The following is a 19,032-nucleotide window of genomic DNA, read 5'->3' on the forward strand; positions in this document are numbered from 1 at the left end:
GATCTTCAACTACAGTACATTGCAATAATCCAATCATGATATGATTAGGATGTGAGTGGCCATCTGAAGGGTCTCCTTATCAAATAGTAGTCATTTTTAAAAATTGTTCTGACTAATGGAACAGACTCATAAAAAGTACCTGATTCTCTAAATATGTAAATGATCAATAATACATTAAAGAAAACCTTCAGAGTTTGTTTTTTTTAAGTTTGAATAAAACATTCATGGCCTCCTAATTTTCAGTCTAATGAGCCACAGTGGTGCAGTGGTTAGAACACAGTACTGCAGACTACTTCTGCTGGCTGCTGGCTGCCTGCAATTTGGGCAGTTCAAATCTCACCAGGCTCAAGGTTGACTCAACCTTCCATCCTTCCGAGGTGGGTAAAATGAGGACCCAGATTGTTGGGGGCAATATGCTGACTCTGTAAACCGCTTAGAGAGGGCTGTAAAGTAGTATATAAGTCTAAGTGCTATTGCTATTGCTAATGCCTTAACCACTAGACCAAATTGCCTGAGTTGAGGCAATGAGCTGTATGATACATGTTGCAGGTACCAGATTATTGAATGAATGAATAATTTAAAGAGTATCTGAAGGGGTTTTTAAGGGGAGTTTTAATGGTTTTTAACATTCAATATTGATTTTATCTGTTTTTATTGCTGTGAGCCACCCTGAGTCCTTTCCGGAGAGAGGGTGGCATATAAGATAAATAAATAAATAAATAAATAAATAAATAAATAAATAAATAAATAAATAAATAAATAAATAAATAAATCTATTTTTTTGAGGGGAGGCTAATGGACTAATCATCAAGGAAGATGCTATCTTAAATGTTTGCCTACACTTGATCCTCTCAAACAGTTAACCATATTCAATAAGTCCAACAGACCTTGTAGGCCTCCTATGTGAGTTCCTCTAAGGGAGAATAATGTAGAAGAAAACAGGCAGAGAGATATGCATGCTAAATAGGTGTTTCTCTCCAGGGGTATCCTACCTTATTTTATTGCTAGAATAGACCTTGTATGTTGAAGACCACGAATTAAGTTCTCACAGTTCTGATGAGACAAGGTTAAAGGAACCAATGAAACTTGCTTTCTTTTCTTTTCTTTTTTTTTTTTTGGAGGAAGAATAACCCTAAGAAAAGACATATAATATCTCTTGAGTTTTCAGTTGTAGAAGCCAAACAACTAGTCAAACTTCTGCCTGGCAGACTCTCCTTGAATTAAATCCTGAGCAAAGCTTACTTTGGACAATTTCATTCATGCCTGCCCCCCCATCAACTGTGAAAAGCCCCTAAAGGTTTTATGTGTGAAGACCTAGAATCACTATACCTCTCCTTAGACTCAGCCGATGTTTCTGTTTCGTTTCTGCAAATGAGAAGGACACTTTTGAGAAGCAAGGATCACCTTTCCCCCGGTTGGATGCAAGACAATTGTGTGAAACAATACTTTTTCTCCATTGAACTTATTCTCCCTGTGCCTGCACACACACACATTCTCTCCCTCAAAAAAAAAAAATCCCCTTTCTTTCTTTATATGATTTGGCTGTTTCTGGATCAGTTGATGGTTTCTGTGTTTGTTCTCCCTTTCTGTCAGTTTATTACCAGACCTCAACTGAGTTAAAAAGTGAACTTCTGCAAGTTTCGTTTGCTTCCACGAGTCAAGATAATAGTCTAGCAACATTCAATCTGTTTCCATATCACTAATGGAGCAAAATTTGGATAGGCACAACAGAGACCCAAGCTCCTGAAATGAACACATGTAACTTTCAAACACTTTCCGCCTCTCCCCAGGGCAGGAAGAGGGTGAGTCATAGAATTGCTCCTTCCCTCTCTTCTTTAGAGGGCTGAGGGTGCTGGGGTAGAGTAAGCAGAACTACCCGGGTTCTTGACAGGTAAATTTGCTCTTCCCTTATCACTTATTTAGGCAGTGTTAAAAATGTGCACAAGGGGCAATTGTAGATTGAACAAGGGGCAATCCCCTTTGCCTTAAAATTGCCAGGTTTCTTAATATATTCTTGGTGCAGTGAGAGGGAGGGGGGAAAGAATGTTACTAATAAACAGCATTCTTGTGAATTTTGCTCTCTAATCTTACAAAGGAGGAAAGGAAGCATGCTTCTCTTGGATGCTTAGCAACTATCTTGGGGTGCAACTACCTGCAAAGGTCTTTGATTTTTAAAAAATCCCATTGACTTGGTTTCCTCTGATTGAGTGAATCTCCCCCCCCTTCCAACCACCTTTGGTACATGCCCACCCACCCACACCACTGCCACCACTTCCTATCATTTAGTGCAAGATCTCATACAGGATTTTCAAGCTGATCCATGCAAGAACATTTACCAATGCTGAGACTTCCTAATGCTGGTTAGGGATGGTGGAAATCATAGTGTGTTGCAGATTGAGTCCCAGGTTGATGGGTCAAACAGAACAGCCAAAGAAAGGAGGAGGATAGCTACTTTTTTTTTTTAAGATTTATTCTGGTGGGATGCTGAAAATTACCAAATTAGCATTCAAGAAGATTAAGTAGTTCTTAACCATGTAGTCAGAAAGCTTTTCTTTTAGCCTTCTAGCCCTGCAATAAAACACAATTGCAAGCAGTCGTGACAAAGAAAGGGCAAACTTGAGATCCTTCACCCTCCTTTCTATAGGAACCTGAGAAGAAACGGCTCCTTCAAGACTTTGAATTGTCACCATGAGCAACCTTGGAAAGCCAATGGCTCCAGCTTCCACCATCCTGACCGAACAGCCCAAAAGAAAAAGGGGGAGACCAAGGAAGCAGCCACAGGTAAGAGTTCAAGCTTTAGTAAGCTTAGAAAATTCTGTTAAATACTTTGCCTTTGGGTTAAGTTAAGATTTATTAGCAGTATACCCTCTGACCATAATGAAAATGATATTAGGTGACAAAGGTTGTAATTCTCAAACAGTCTCAGCAATTCCAGCCAGCTTTGCTTTGTTCAAGGCTAGAGATCTTTTTCTATTTATCAGTGTATGTGTGTCATAATAATGTATAGGGCAATTTATGTGATCAAGCTAAACCGACTGCTCAGTGATGGAATCTAGAAAAGAGCATCTCTAACACGTAATCGTCCAGCCACTACATGAATTCATCCAACCAAGGGAAGCTTATTACCTTTGCTGTTAAATGGTTCCAATATCAAACTGTGCTTCCTATTAAGAAGTTTATTCTAACATCTAGTCAGAACCTGCCTTCCTTTCTCTAATTTAAGGCCATTGTTCTGCCCTCTTAGAAATAGAGAATGAGTTTGGGCTAAACTGTAGTTACTTTGGAGGATGTGAAGTGGTGTGCTCCATTCTTGAATTACAATGTGCATTCCTACTGCTCGGAGTCACTGAGAGTCGCCTGGTATATAAATTATTATTATTATGGTTGGCCACAGTCAACCAGATATTTAGACTGGATTTGGCATTTTTATCTACCTACCCAGTCTTCCTGGGGACCTGGGATAGATAGATGTTGTTGTCTGATGGTGTTAAGGGTAAGGGATGGTGTTAAGTAAGATGATGTTAAGGGTATCTATCGTCTGCAGGATGTAAGCTGTTCCAAGTAAAGCTGCCTTTTGCAATTGACTGATTTGATTTTGTCAATGCTGATGGTGTTGAAGTGATGCTCCAGATGTTTTAGGATTGCACTCGACACTTATCATTATTGGTACTATTTTTGCTTTCTTTTGCCACAGTTGTTCTATTTGAAGATCTTGTATTTTGTGATTTCCTCCAATTATTTCCCTTCTATTCTTTGTAATTTGTAATTATACAAATAATTCCCTCAACACTGTCAAACTAGTTACTAAGTCTGCATTACTATTAATCTTCTCATTGTTCCTATCACCCACCTCCTCCCAATTAGGACTGTATGACTGTAACCTTGTTGCTGGTATCCTTAAGATTTATATTGACTGTTTCCCTATGACTATCATTAAGTGTTGTACCTTATGACTCTTGACGAATGTATCTTTTCTTTTATGTACACTGAGAGCATATACACCAAGACAAATTCCTTGTGTGACTCCAATCACACTTGGCCAATAAAGAATTCTATTCTATTCTATTCTATTCTATTCTATTCTATTCTATTCTATTCTATTCTATTCTATTCTATTCTATTCTATTCTATTCTGCTGCCTCCAGGTGCAACATACTGCAACATCCACTAGCCAAAATGATTTGTCTTTCGACAATTGTTTGGGATGTTATGTGGCAGATGCTTATCTTTCTGAATTCTAAAATCCCCAGAGTACTTTAGCATCTTCATTTGTTATTACTTTGTCTACTTTGTGGTCCCATCATCGTTTGTGGGCAAATGGCATTTCTTGCAAATATTCCAATGTTTGTAGTCAGTCTGTGCAATCTTCTGGCAGCAACAACCAGGTGGTCCACTGTTTCTTTAGCTTCTTTGTAGAGGCAGCACTTGCTATCTGTTGCTGTCCTCTTCAATTCTGGCTGTGTATGCATTTGTTCTTAAGGCCTGATCTTGCACAGCCAGAATTAATCCTTCTTCTCTTTCTTCAATTTTCCTGCTCTTAGCCATTATTACTATTATTCCTATTAGTAATAGTAGTGGTGGTGGTAATAATAATTAGGAAAAGAATGAGATTCCATTCACATGCAATGTATAAAGAGGAAGGTGAGCACAGTGGCACTTGTATGGTATATTAATTTATTGGTTCAATTGGTTCAATTATTCAATTATTAATTCTGTAAAACCATGTACAAATATTAAGATTATCATGCACAACATTCTTCAGAATGGTTTAAATATTTATTCAAACATAAATATTTTCTGTACTGATATTCTCTTTTGATAAGTTTTGTTTCCATTGTTGTCTATGTTGTTTTGATCAAATATATTTTTGGCGATACCTACTATATCTACATTCACAGGACTTTCATGTCTGTGGTTAATTTAAGTACAGATTACTGAATTAATCAACCCTTCTGAGTTTGCCTCAGAATATTGAACAATAAACTAAATGCAGGACCAGGGTTGGTCCAATATGTTAGGTTAAAATGAGGTAATTGGAAGGTATGTTGGAAGGTACTTTTTAAACACAGACTTTTTAAACCAATAAAATACTGCAGTACTATTTTTTTTCTACTAAAGATTATTGTTATGTTTTTGCAAACCTTAAATCTCCCTGTACCTCGATGTTATGTGTTCAGGGTGTCATTTTGGTTGAATTAAGGATTCACAACATGCTTTCTTTACAGGGACTATTTATTCCAGAAGGTCTAATTTAGGTATATTTCCAGAAAGACATAAAGATTCCAGTAAACCAGATGACTAACCAACAAACAAATGTCCATTTACCGATAAACCAATAAACTCATTCATTTTCCTGGACAATCTAGCTGCTCTATAGCATTAGATGATGCTCCTTACATCTGTCAAAAAAGTCCCAGCAGTTCTTGGCCTGCTACACAGCTGGTGTAGGCTGTCTTTTGGTTTTCTAGTATGCTAAGCATAGCCAAAGCATGTATATTCTGAGGGAAAAAAAGAATGATTGCTCTGCAGTAAAACTGCAGATGATTATTTTTCTGGGTTGTTCTCCAAACAACCTCGGACACCCACAGACAAGCAACACAGTTGATGTCTGGATAGAATATCTCAGCTGTATCCAATGAATGTCAATGACAAGTGTTCCTTTTGGCTAACACTGACATGTATCCATTGGAAAAGTAATTAAGAAGAGCCAACAAAAAGCCTCAATAATTTTTGCACTGCTTTCGATTCCACATTTATCGATTATTTTCTTCTCTTCTGCTAATATTGGTGTCATAGAAGATTCCTGTTTAATCAAATAATCTTCTCATCACATACTGTTTCGATTCCAATTGATTTGCAATTTGGCCTTACCTGAGATCTGATATGCATGGTAGATGTCATTTTTTCATCATGAGAATTATTAAGACCACTGCTCAACAATAAGCTACTGCTGTCTAATAGTTTATTGCAGAGTTTTTAAACTTGATGCCTTCAGGAAACCTGTTCAGTGTCTGCCACCAGAAGATTCTGGGTGTATGTTCTGGAAGTTATGTTCATTTCATCTGGTGTAACATTAGGTTTTATTGTGCATTCTCTGCAGTTACATAGAGAGAAAAATAAGACATAGAGATACCTGTCCTTCTCTTTCATTAATAACTCTCCCCACTTTTCCATCCAAAAAGGATCCAACTGGACCTCTGCCCCCAAAGAAACCACGTGGGCGGCCAAAGGGAAGCAAGAAGAGGAGTGCTGATTGTGGACAGGTGGTAAGAACAATCAGATTGGCCTACTCTACTCCAATCTTCTGTACTTTCTGATAGAGAAAAGGGACTGATAGGTCTTTGGACCCGGAAACAAAGAACTGAAATCGAATATACAAGTATTTGTATATAAATCATATAATTTAAAAGTTTCCCTTTATTACATGCCAGATTTTCTGTTTGTTTTTTTTCTGGTGCCTTTGAATCAGTTTTTGATTCCTGGCAATTACCTGGAGTAGCCTCTGTGGTTTCTTGACTAGGTTTTTCAGAAGTGGTTTGTGCTTGCCTCCTGTTTAGCATTGAGAGAGAGAGAGAGTGACTTTGCACCTAAGGAAGGACTAGATCTCATGATCTCTCACTTTCTAGCCTAATGCCTTAACCACTACACCAAACTGGCTTCATATGACAGCACTATTGCTTTAAATATAACTCACTGACCATCTATCTATCATTCTCCACAGTTATACTTTGCCCATTTCTTCTAATTATTCCTTTTCTGGACAGTAGACCTTTTCGGTCTAATGTCACATATTGTCCTTTGCTATTGAGAACATCACTTTTCAGTTGAACAGTGATTGTTTTGTACTCTGATTCCAACAGTGATGATGACTGCTACTATCAATTTTGACATCTTCTACTTGTTTCTTCTACTTTATCTCCTATATCTCTTTCATCACATGGCATTGCCACTGCTACAGCTCCTTTACGTTAGGATTCTTTTCAGACATTGTGAGACTTTCAAAGAGTTACTCGACTAACGCATCCAGTAATCATTATTAATATTAATAATTGATTAAAGTATGCCATCTGACTTCCAACAATTCTGGGTGGCTCACAACAATCAAGACAAATTAGACAAATGGCAAGACCAGGAGACCAGATGGAGTCTGTCTCACCAAAGGCCTGGGTGAAGAAGCCAGGTCTTCACAGATGTTTTCAACAAACAGCCAAATGGGGACCATCCAGATCCCAGTAGTACCTAGACCACCACCATCAAGCCAGATAAATTAGGAATCTCTCTGGACATTAAAATATGTTGAAGAATTCTTTCTGAAAACACTCTTGCTTTCAGAAGACAACTCATCAGATAACTTTTCCCATTACTGTTCCCAACCAATGGAATGTATATACTGTGTTGTGGTTGTGGTTGTTGTTATTGGCTGCTACTATCTCTATCTTTGATATTATTTTATCTTTATACTCAAAAGAGATATAAACATCCACTGGGACCCACTGACAGAGAAGGACAACTAAGTCATTGTGCTTTTCAAACCTGGACTAGCCCAGCTTTCTTTCATATTCATTCATTTCTCAGCTTCAAATTGCCAATACATTTTTGGTAGTGATCTTTCTTTTTTTTTCTTTTAGCCCTAATGGGTTGATTTTGGTCACCAGATACAAATTTTTCTTCTACTGTCTTTTCAAAATTCCTTTTCCTTTCCTGAATCATTAGACAATACCTATCAAGAAGATAATAATTAGAGTATAATGTATTGATTGTGAAGAGTACATATTGCCTAAGGGACATGCTGTTTTTTTGTTTTTGTTGTTTTGTTGTTGTTGTTCTATATTACAGGGGCACATCTCTACTGCAAAAAAGCCCAGGGGAAGGCCACGAAAGTGGGTGAGTGAATAGAATCAAAACTGTGGCATGCTTTCTTTTTCTTCTTAAGTAGCAGCTCATCTTTCAATATGTGTAATTTCTTTCCAGGATTGAGGGTGTTCTCTGTTTCTCAGTAATAGAATAAAGGTTGAACTTTATAAAGTCAAGAGTGTAGCCCATGGGTGTCAAACTCAATTTCATTGAGGGCCGCATCAGGGTTGTGTTTGACCTCGGAGGGCCGGGGGTGGGGGTGGCTGGGGTGGCATGGCCATGGTTTTGGGGGGCACTTGTAGTGGCCAAGTGATAAGGCAGGATTTCCCTGAGACCCTCCCTCATTCTCATTACAATCTCCTTCCTCCCTCCCTCCCTCCCTCCCTTCCTTTTCTTCTTTTTCTTTCCCTCTTCCCTCTTCATTCTCCTTTCTTCTTCCTTCCCCTCTTTCCTTATTTTTCCTTCCTTGCTCTCTTCCCATCTTTTTCTTTGTCTTTCCCTTTCTCCTTATCTGTCCCTTTTTGCATGCTCAAATGCAAAAGAGGAAACATTTCTCCTTTTGTTTTTAGTTTGTTTTGATAGCCCTCTGCCAGCTAAAATTGAGCTCGGGGGGAGGTGCATGCGGGGCCCCCCGCACCCCATTTTTGGCCACAATGAATGGCCTCCTGCAGCCCTCTGCCAGCAAAAATGCAGCTCGAGGGAGGCGCGCGCAGCCCTACTGAGCTCCGTTTTTGCTGGCAGAGGCACCGAAGGCTGGTCCTTTGCTGTTTTCAGTCCAGTCCTGAGGGCAGATCCTGCCCACAGGTCTTGAGTTTGACACCCCTGGTGTAGCCTCAATAAAAATAAAATAGAATTGTGGCTTCAATTAAAACTAATTAATATTAGTATTATTCTATTATTCTTCAGTTATTTGTTATTTTTTTTTCCTCTCACAATAAAAATTACATTTTGGTAATAACTTTTGGCAGTCCCTGGGGTTTGCACCAAGGCTTGGAGAGCTAAGTTACATTCTAGGGTTTCAGAGTCTAAAGAAACTTTAAACATGATTGTACTACCCTGCTTCCCCCAAAATAAGATATCCCCTGATAACAAGCCCAATTGGGCTTTTGAGCGCATGGCAATAAGGCCAAGCGCCTATTTCAGGGTTAAAAAAAATATAAGACAGTGTCTTATTTTCAGGGAAACACAGTAGTCTCTCTCATATTTCTGCAGTAAAGTTTGGGGGAAAAAATCTATCTGGGGAGCAGGCAAGTTGTAAGGCAAATGAACAAATACACTATTATTTTGGCTTTTCAGAACATTTCCAATATATTTGTGTTATTAATGTATTCACTAGATTTATAGCCTGATTTTCCTCTAGGACAGGTTTTTTTTTTCAAATTTAGCACCTTCCAGGTATGTGGACTTCATTTCCCAGTATTCATAGCAATCATAATGCTTGCTGGAGAATTCTGGGAGGGGCAGTCCTCACATCCAGAGGGTCTCCAAAGTGGGTAAATCTGCTCTAGGCATTTAAGACAGAATAAGTACTATTTTCTCCTTCGCCCGACAACAGTAATTCTGTGGTGAAAAATTGGGCTGACAGACTTGCTTATCATAAAGAGGATTTCCAGATTTTCAAGTCATTGCTCATAAAAAGGATGAAGAATATTTTCATTACCAACTAGAAAAATGCTCTGATTCCTTAAGACAAGCCACTTTCCTGCTGATGCACAAATTACCAGCTATGAAAAAATTATGTTTTCATCTGTCTAGAGAAAGCATAGGTAACCTGTGACTTATGGGATGATGCCTCCAGTTTTACTGCTCCATATTTTGTATCTCAGAATCTTCCAACTATATATCAGGGATTTTCAGTGATTCAATCGTTCCTTCCTTCCTCCAATTTTCCTTTCCTTTCCTTTCTTTGATTTTAATGACTTATAAATTCTAAAGAAGATTATTAAACTTCTGGAAGAGAACCCAAAGGTGCTTTTTCAAAAGTCAAGTGGACTTTCTTTGTTTTTCCTTGAAGATATTTCGCTTCTCATCCAAGAAGCTTCTTCAGTTTGGACACTCTTTTGAAAAAGCACCTTTGGGACAACCATGACCTGAATGACTGAGAATCTCCATAGATATTTTGGGGAAAAAACTAATTATTCCCAAATTAGCTCTTCCTCCAAAAAAAAAAAAAAAACAGTCCTGCTCCCCAAAGAGATTTTCTGTCGCTGTCAGGCCTACTATGGAAGTGGGGCAATGGTGGGTTCCCCCCGGTTTGCACCGGCTCTATAGAAACGGTAGTAAAACCGGTGGGAGGCTCCGCCCACCGACCCCAATGTCATCAGAATGCTTCTGCGCTCGGCCCCACTGCGAACCAGTAGTAAAGGTAAGTAGAACCCACCCCTGAAGTGGTGTAGTGATTTTCCAGCCCACAACCACAAAAACATTGGCCATTCATCTCAGCTTTTATAACTGACAGTTAAATGTAGGTCTTCAGTGTGTGACAGCAGAGCAAAGTAACAATGGGTTTGATCATGGCAGAAGTTAGAAATATCTACCGTAAACACAGAAAAAGAAAAAACATTTTCTTAAATCCTCTCCAATTTTTGTTTTAAAAAGCTCCACTTTTAACTTATAAAATCAAAGGCAGCGAAGGAATAACTCTAGATAAAGCAGGATATAGTCACATTGCAATTCACAGCAAGAAATAAGCTCCACTAAACACAACACAACTTATTCCCATGTAAACATGTCAAGAATTATATGTCAAGCAGGTCTTTTATCAATTAATATCAGTCTTTCATCTCTAATAACTTTTAATCTTTTCTCTTTGGGGCTTTTTGAAAGTCAGTCTATATTTGCATACAAAGACAAGCGATGGTTCCAGAGTGAAGGTTCTGTTATCTTTTTATAGTCATGCCTTTTTATATTTCTTTCAAGGGAACTGTTTATAGATTGGTTGATTGCAATAGCTTGCAGAAGGAGATCGCTTATCAAAGCAGAAACACAATGTCAAAAGACTAAATGTTTCTCTATTTAAAATATTTCTTTCTAAAGTATTTCTATCCCAGATTTTCAGAGTGGTCTCAGTAAAATGTTGTTTAAATGTTGTTTAACCTCCTCCTTTCTCAAAAAAACAAAGCTGCATAATAAAAACAGGAGGCTGCGTGCTTTTTTTTTACTAAGGATCTCAAGTAGTATGTTCAAAACTGTTTCAGTGGCCAACTGTATGACACCTGCTGCCACGGGCTGGCCTGTGGTTAAACTGCCAACAGCACAGAGGGGAGCAGAAGTCTCAGTCATGATTCACACCACAAAGCTCTGCTTAGTACATCTGGTGCGGGGCAGGAGAGCATGTGGGATCTGAAGCAGAAGGAATGGTCTGCGATAGTTAAGAGACCAGCTTTTTTTCCAGTGACCCAGCATCAATTAAGCAGTGGCCCAAGCTGGAGTCTTTTCAGAAAGGAGGAAAGGACAAGGCATAAAGAGAACTGGATTTGCAGATGTGTCTGCTCCATGCTCAAAGCACACCCTTTAGTTCTAAAATGCCAAGTGCAAGTTGCAGCTCTTAAGCTGTCAAAGGGGCATCAATAATCAGTGTCACCTTCAAAGTTGCTATGTGCGGCTCTCCTGCCATGTCCCCAATTAGCTTTGTTGGCTCACTGCCATGGAGGACAAAAGAGACATCTGAATGCATTAGTACACAAAAGCCTTTCAAGTGTCCTCCCACACCATTGCCATTAGATAAAAGAACGTGTTGGTTTTCAAAGAGTGCATGGGGGTTCAGGGGAGAGATGCAAGAAGGTAAATTGAAGAAAGGATTCTTACGCTTCTACCTACAGCGTATATGTAAATCTTTATGAAACTCAATAGGGTTTATTTTCATATGATTGCTCAAGAAGACATTTTGGAGCCTCTAGAACTCAGAAGGCATCGTACATCAAAGAACCTGTTCTATAACGTTATAGAAGTTATAGAACTTATCACGGATATAGCAGTTATATCTGTGCTATAAAGTTCTACTTCACAAAAAGTTCTAGAACTCTAGATTTCCCTTTCCAGCAAAGCCTTGTCCAGCTCTTCCAGGGTAAGAATGAAGATTGCTAAACTATCATGCCAAAGTGCTTCTGTAAACTGCTGAAACCTCTATAGAAAGGGGATTTTCTCGGTGAGTGACAAAGACAGAGCAAGCATTTTTTAAAATAAATACCAATATGCAAGAGGGTTCTTTTGTGTTACATTTTTCATATAAAATGATATAGCTTCTGCACATGTGATAGACTATCAGTGTGTTTTTGGTATGATGTTGACTCAAACTCTCATATTCTTGCTCTAATGTGTCCAATCTGTGGCCCATGGGCCGCATGCAGCACTGGACAGCCAGTAATGCAGCCCCACAAGAGCATAAACTTTTAACATTTTAATGTGATTTATATACGTTAACCATATTATCTATTTTATATGCGGCCCAAGACAATTCCTCTTCACTCAATGTGGCCCAGGCAAACCAAAAGGTTGGGCACCCATGCTCTAATCCATGCTGGCTGAAAGTGAGAAAATTTGAAATCAAAGATATCTGGTCTTTGAAATCAAAGATGTCTGCCTTTCACCAACAATCAGAGCTTGTTTCTAGCCCCAAAGGTGCTTTTTCAAGAGGCAACTGGACTTTCTTGTTTTGTTTTGTTGTTGTTGTTGTTTATTTCTAGCCTTCTTGAAACTCCTTGTTATTAGCCCATGGAGGGGAGAATACACTTTTTCATTGAGCTCTAAAATCAGATCTGCACAAAGGTGAAACCCAATGAAACCTTTGCTTTTGTTTGTATGTATATAACAAGAAGGATCAGTTTCTTTCTTTCGTTTTTAAATAGCTTTTATTAAGCAGTTTTCTTCATTTTATATCACAATTTCGATCTTTACAGTGCTCCGGTATCAGTATATCTCCTAAGTACATGTAAATTATTTTTATTATTCTTCCTTTCCTTTTGTGTACATATCTATTCTATATAATGCATCATTATTGCAAGTACATACCTATATATGTTACTCTTTATTGTCACACCTTAATTTACTTTTACATTCTTTTTCTTCGCTTCTATGCTCTAACCAGTTATACCATGTGTCCCAAATCAAATAGTATTCCATTTCATCTTTTTCTTTTATTTCCATTGTTAGCCTGTCCATCTCCGACATTCTAACACTTTTTTATCGCCATTTCATCAGAGGGAGTACTATCATTTTTCCAGTATTGTGCGTAGATGATTCTAGCTGCTGTTATTATGTGTAATATGATATACTGAGTTTTTTTATTATAATTTCCCCTTAATATACCTAATAAGAATAGTTCTGGTATCAGATCTATTTGTTGTTTAGTAATTTCCTCTAGCCAGTTTCTTATCTTTGACCAATATTTCCTTGCATCTGGGCATAGCCACCACATGTGGTAATATGTTCCATGCCTCCTTTTACATTTTCAGCATTCCGCTGGTCAATCTGGCTGGGGGCAAATGCCAATGATAAAACATTTTTTATATATTTTCTTTGTATGCTGCTGACATTGTCACTACAAGAAGGATCAGTTTCTTATTATATCATGAAAATTTTGTAAAGGTTTAGGAAATACTAAGCAATAATATGTTTAGCAAGTGAACAAAAGGGAAAAAAATGCATAAATATATTTTCAAATATACAGTATTTTCCCCAAGTGAGAATAAGGGAAAGAAACATATGAAACTTTGGCTATGTATAGATGTAAGGTAAAAAAAGAAAAATATCACTTCTATAAGTGATATAGAACCTATAATATAGGTTATCTGGTTTGAGGATCATTTAAGAAACATTTCATAAAGCCTGTTCAATAGTATCACCTTGAAGGAGGATGTTCATGTTGTTTATACTAGCAAAAATTTATACTGTAATTCCCTTACAGCTTTTTGTCCCTGAGGAAGAATATCACAAAACTGAAGTCGAAGGGGAAAGCAATCCAGGTTTTAACACATGCCCTGTCACAGAAGGTGTGTAATTCATTCGTTTAGTCAATCTTTTGTCTATTTAGTACAGATATTTTGTGTTGCTTCACTCACCATTCTAAGCAGTTCACAGTAGCAATATAATCCATGAAACCATGACCACACAATCATAATATTTAATTATCACAATACTGTACTTATAAAACCATTGTTACATACACACACACAAATATATTATATATTTGTGCCGATCATGCTTTCCTTGCACAAGCATGAAGCTGAAGACACCGGAACGTTATGTTGTATTTAAGATGGTGGATCTTCTGTCTGGGGGTTGTTTTTTTCCCAGAATCTGTGCTTTTTACTATATCCATTCTTTCTCAGCTCAGGTTACATCACCGGATGTACAGAAAAATTATGAGCAGATTTTTTAAGAATGCTCATCAACCCCCAAACATTTTTATATGAAAATAATTTAATAAATACTGCTTAACTAATAGTACTGCAAATAATAATAAGCACCTTAGGTACAATCCCAAAACAGCTACTTGAACATGATTGGCATTAAGTCAATCAATCAGTCAATTGCAAAAGGCAGCATTAATTAAAACAGCTTGCATCCTGTGACGATACCTTTAACACCATCAAATATCTGCATAACCCAAATCCTTGGGAAGGACTTGACAGGTGGATAAAAATGCTAAATCCAGTCCAAATATTTAGCTGATTGAGTGACCAATCAAACATAATCAACCCCTTGACTTGTCCCATCAACCCTTGTGAATCGATATTATTGACCCCATTGGGTGACCCGGATATACACCATCTTAACTTCCCAAAGAAAATATCTACAATGTGATAAATAAAATTAAAAATATAAATGGAGACATTGCAGGAAGAAGAAACAGCTCTTGCTTTGAATAGATTTGATTCTGAAATCCGGTTATAGAGCAGCTGGTGAAAGTACTCATTATCTTTACCCTCTTTGTTACCTTAGTCATGTTATAGATGGAATATGCTGATGACTGTCTAGCAGCCAAACATGGCCTTGTGTGTGTGTGTTTTTTAATAAGTCAGTGCAGATGGTACTTGATAAATTTGGAGGCGTTTAACCTCCACTTCCTCTCTGACTCCTTTTGTCATTACTTCTAAGGAGTATGGTGACATCAGCACAGCCACAGACTTCACTGTTGTGCCTCACATCCTGCCCAGATCTCTGCCAAATCAGTATCTCATGTACACCCTATATGCCACTCAAAACATTAGTAACATGTTGTGCTTTGCTCTTCTTTTCAGAAAATCATGCTCAAGTGTTCATGCGCATGTATGAGGACCCAGATTGTTGGGAGCAATATGCTGACTCTGTAAACCACTTAGAGAAGGCTGTAAAGCACTGTGAAGCCGTATATAAGTCTAAGTGCTATTGCTATAGATTAGTGATGGCAAACACACACGCGCACACACACAGAGACGCACACACACGACACCAAGTGCCGAAAAGGGAGCCCCAAGTGCTGAAAAGGGAGCACTTGCACGCGTGGCACTAAGTGCCAAAAAGAGAGTATGTGCGCTGGCCAGCAAGTCTTCCGGTTACTGCCGTGCATGCACATGTGCTGATCAGCTGGCCAGTGCACATGCTTACGACATAAAATGGAAGACCAGCCCTTCCGGTTTCCAGCACTGCCACAAGCACAAAGGCCAGCTGATTAGCATGTGCGCATGCACTCCAGAAACCCGGAAGAGGAACGGGCAAAGCTGCGGGTGCCAGGCGCGTGCCAGGCGACATGGCTCCGGGTGCCACTTCAGGCACACGTGCCATAGATTCACCATCACGGCTATAGATCAACTGCTACCTAGTGCCACCCATTATTTATTTTATTTTATTTTATTTTATTTTATTAGATTTCTATACCGCCCTTCTCCCGAAGGACTCAGGGCGGTGAACAGCCAAAGGATAAAACACAAGAATACAAAATTTAAAATAAGTTAAAACAGATTAAACAATTTGGCTCAATTTTAAAATATCCCATAATTAAACAAATTAAAATTAGTATTTAAAATTTAAATTTTAAAATTTTAAAAAGGAGAAGATTTAGGCCAGGCCAGCTTGATGGAATAAAAACGTTTTAAGCGCGCGGCGGAAGGTGCGCAGATCCGGGATCCTCCGTATCTCCGGGGGGAGCTCGTTCCAGACTGTAGGTGCCCCCACAGAGAAGGCTCTCCCCCTGGGGGCTGCCAGTCGACATTGTTTGGCCGACGGCACCCGGAGGAGCCCCTCTCTATGGGAGCGTACTGGTCGGTGGGAGGCTATTGGTGGTAGCAGGCGGTCCCGTAAATAGGGCCTTGGTAGTACAGGGGTTTAAGGCACCCTGTTATTAAGCTTATTAAGACCAGCTGCCTGCAATTACTGCAGGGTTCGAATCTCGCCAAGGCTCAAGATTGACTCAGCCTTCCATCCTTTCTAAGGTAGGTGAAATGAGGACCCAGTTTGTGGGGGCAATAAGATGACTTTGTATAAATATACAAAAGGATGAAGGCTATTGCTGAGCACATTGTAAGCCGCCCTGAGTCTTCGGAGAAGGGCGGCATATAAATCAAATGAAAAAAATAAATAAATAAATAAATTGAAACTGTGAAATAACTGATATTTCTTAGAAAATGTCTGCATGATGTATTACCCTTTAACCCCATTAACATTAATAAAATAAAATAAATTGAAAAATAAATTAATTGAAAAATAAATTGTAGGAAGGAAAAGAGAAAGGAAGCATTGATATATAGACATGGAATTCTACAAAATATGGAGCCAAGCCCAAAGAAGGATAAGGCTCAAATAGCTTTTTGACCAAGAATTTAAAGACAAGATTGGTGTGGTTTTTCTCCCACAAAAAGTGTTTGAGGAAAATATTTCAACTAAAGGGACTTGTTATTTTGAAAACAATCCATAATCCTGGATTTATGTTGGGAAATTTACAGTAGTTTTGGGAATATGCCACCCTTCTCACATAGACATAGCTGGTGAGAGGGGTGCATATAAAGTTCATAAGTAAATAGATGTCTCTCCTTGTTTCAGTTATCTGAATAAGACCAGTCATGTGGATCTCTGTCTGGTACTCTGACATTTTGTCTTTCACAATGATGTTTTGGCAATCCCTGTACTTCTCTAAACGTTTATAGAATTCCCTATGTTCAGAAAGAGAGCACCAACTTCCTACCCCAATAGAGTAGTTATAATGCTATGGTCCCATGACAGCAGATTGGGGAACTCTAGAGTATATATAAGAATCTCTTTCATGTACAAGTGTTCTTTATAGACAACAGTAAAAAAAAGAAAGTGAGCTCCAATTCACTCTTCATCTCATATTCTCTTTAGGGGCATCTACAAAAGGCTGTCACATGAAGAAGGGAGCCACAGAATTCAGGAGAACATTGAGTGAACAACAGTCTCCTTGTTGACGTGTCACTAGAGCAAAATGAATTAAACTCCTGGTCTGCCATGTGCAAAGGAAAGCCAAGGAAAGCCCCCTTCCCCATTTTTCTTTTGTACCTTTACCAATGAACTGCCTCTTGCAAAGCTCAGTCATTCACATTTGTAACAGCGGTCCTAACCCCCAAAAAGAGGGTTTAGATCTAATTAGCATTTGGAGGAAAATCGACCCGTTACGTGTTTTGAAAATCTTCATCGATTTGAGTCTTCTACCATTGGGAACATTAATTATTCTAGGATGCCAAGATCCTGATTTTAAGAAATGGGAAATATCTTCCTAACTAAACATGCTTACCAGTGGTGGGTTTCAATTTTTTTTACTACCGGTTCTGTGGGCGTGGCTTGGTGGGCATGGCATGGATTGGTGGGCGTGGCTTGGTGGGCGTGGCAGGGGAAGGTTACTGCAAAATCCCCATTTCCTCCCAATCAGCTGGGACTTGGGAGGCAGAGAATAGATGGGGGCGGGGCCAGTCAGAATTTTTACTACTGGTTCTCCGAACTACTCAAAATTTCTGCTACCGGTTTTCCAGAACTGGTCAGAACCTGCTGAAACCCACCTCTGATGCTTACTCAAAAAAATCCCACTTAGGGCAATACTTTTTAAAAGTAAGAGTGCTGAGTTTTGCGGCCTTGAATTACATTTATGCCAAGTTCACTTGAGAAACAGGACAGGTGCAGGACAACACACTCAATTTGGTTACTAGATTAATGTATGCATTCAGTATATTTAACTTATGGTTGAGCAAGTCATATAAAAATACTGCATTTGAACAATATGCCGAATATATTTGATTAATAAATATATCAACCATTCCCACTCAATCTCCTCACTAAGGTTAATATTAGATAACCTTAGCATGCTGTATACACTCAATAACTAGGCCTCTAACTGCCGTAATGAAGCAATTTTATGTTGCAACCAGGGTATCATAAACTAAGTTATCTTATTTTGGCCTAGGATGTTGTACATATCCATTGTGTATACTTAGTTTCTAGTCCAGCATGTTGCATAAACTGGAAAAATGGGTTTGTTGGTTAATTTTGTTTTGTGTATATATATCCCAAGGGATCTTTCAAACAATGGTGCCTCGGTGGTGCAGCGGACTAAAGTGCTGTTAAGTGCTAGCATTTAGCTGCCAGCTGCCTGCAATTAGCGCAAGTTCGAATCTCACTAGACTCAAGGTTGACTCAGCCTTCCATCCTTTCGAGGTAGGTAAATTGAGGACCCGGATTGTGGAGGCAATAAGCCAACTTTGTATAGAACAATACCGCTTTTGGGGGGGGGGCGAAAGCCCTAATAAGCAGGTATATACAAAAAAGTATGCAGGCTATTGCTATAATGCATTGTAAGCCGCCCTGAGTCTACGGAGAAGGGCGGCATATAAATTGGACTAATAAATAATAAATAAATCAATAATGGTGAAGTAATACTTGGGGGACAAAAGGAATTGTCTGCCAATCACATTACGTTATCACTATGTGCGGGCAATGGTGCACAACACCCTGTTCCAGTGGTGTTGCATCTGTTGTTGGGTTCTTAAAAAAAAAAAAAAAGCTTTTATGACCTTCAATTCATGCCAATGGATTGTTGCCTTGCAACAGTCTATACAGCAACAGTCTATACAACAACAGTTTTTGGCCAGGTTCTTGGCTTTCTTGACCTTCCAATTCCTGGAAATCCATTGCAACAGCCTATTGCTATGATTATGAAATGAGCCCAAAGGCATACAGTAGCTGCCAGCAGAA

General features: G+C 38.8%; 2 protein-coding genes across 3 annotated transcripts in view; one reads left to right on the forward strand and one right to left on the reverse strand.

Annotated features, from left to right (window-relative positions):
* Nucleotides 1-1,093: 1,093 nt before the first annotated feature.
* C2H3orf18 (chromosome 2 C3orf18 homolog) overlaps nt 1,094-19,032 on the reverse strand; it is a 38,335-nt gene continuing 20,396 nt past the window's right edge. Inside the window, exon 6 of the transcript XR_009621634.2 lies at nt 1,094-1,132. The gene's annotated coding sequence lies outside the window, so the exon portion shown is untranslated. The remainder of the gene's footprint in view (nt 1,133-19,032) is intronic.
* On the forward strand, nt 1,831-17,586 carry LOC117678842 (uncharacterized). 2 transcript variants are annotated; one of them, XM_034440331.2, is made up of 6 exons: nt 1,831-1,891; nt 2,645-2,781; nt 6,183-6,266; nt 7,837-7,884; nt 13,760-13,844; nt 17,173-17,586. In XM_034440331.2, the coding sequence occupies exons 2-6, from the start codon at nt 2,689-2,691 to the stop codon at nt 17,253-17,255; spliced, it is 393 nt and encodes a 130-aa protein (XP_034296222.1). In that variant the 5' UTR covers nt 1,831-1,891; nt 2,645-2,688; the 3' UTR covers nt 17,256-17,586. The 2 variants fall into 2 exon arrangements, with proteins under 2 accessions (XP_034296222.1, XP_060544407.1); XM_060688424.1 differs by lacking the exon at nt 1,831-1,891 and having other exon boundaries at nt 2,343-2,781.

The sequence above is a fragment of the Pantherophis guttatus genome, chromosome 2 (genome assembly GCF_059756535.1).
Source record: "Pantherophis guttatus breed Tessera chromosome 2, ASM5975653v1, whole genome shotgun sequence".
In the NCBI taxonomy this organism is placed as follows: Eukaryota; Metazoa; Chordata; class Lepidosauria; order Squamata; family Colubridae; genus Pantherophis; species Pantherophis guttatus.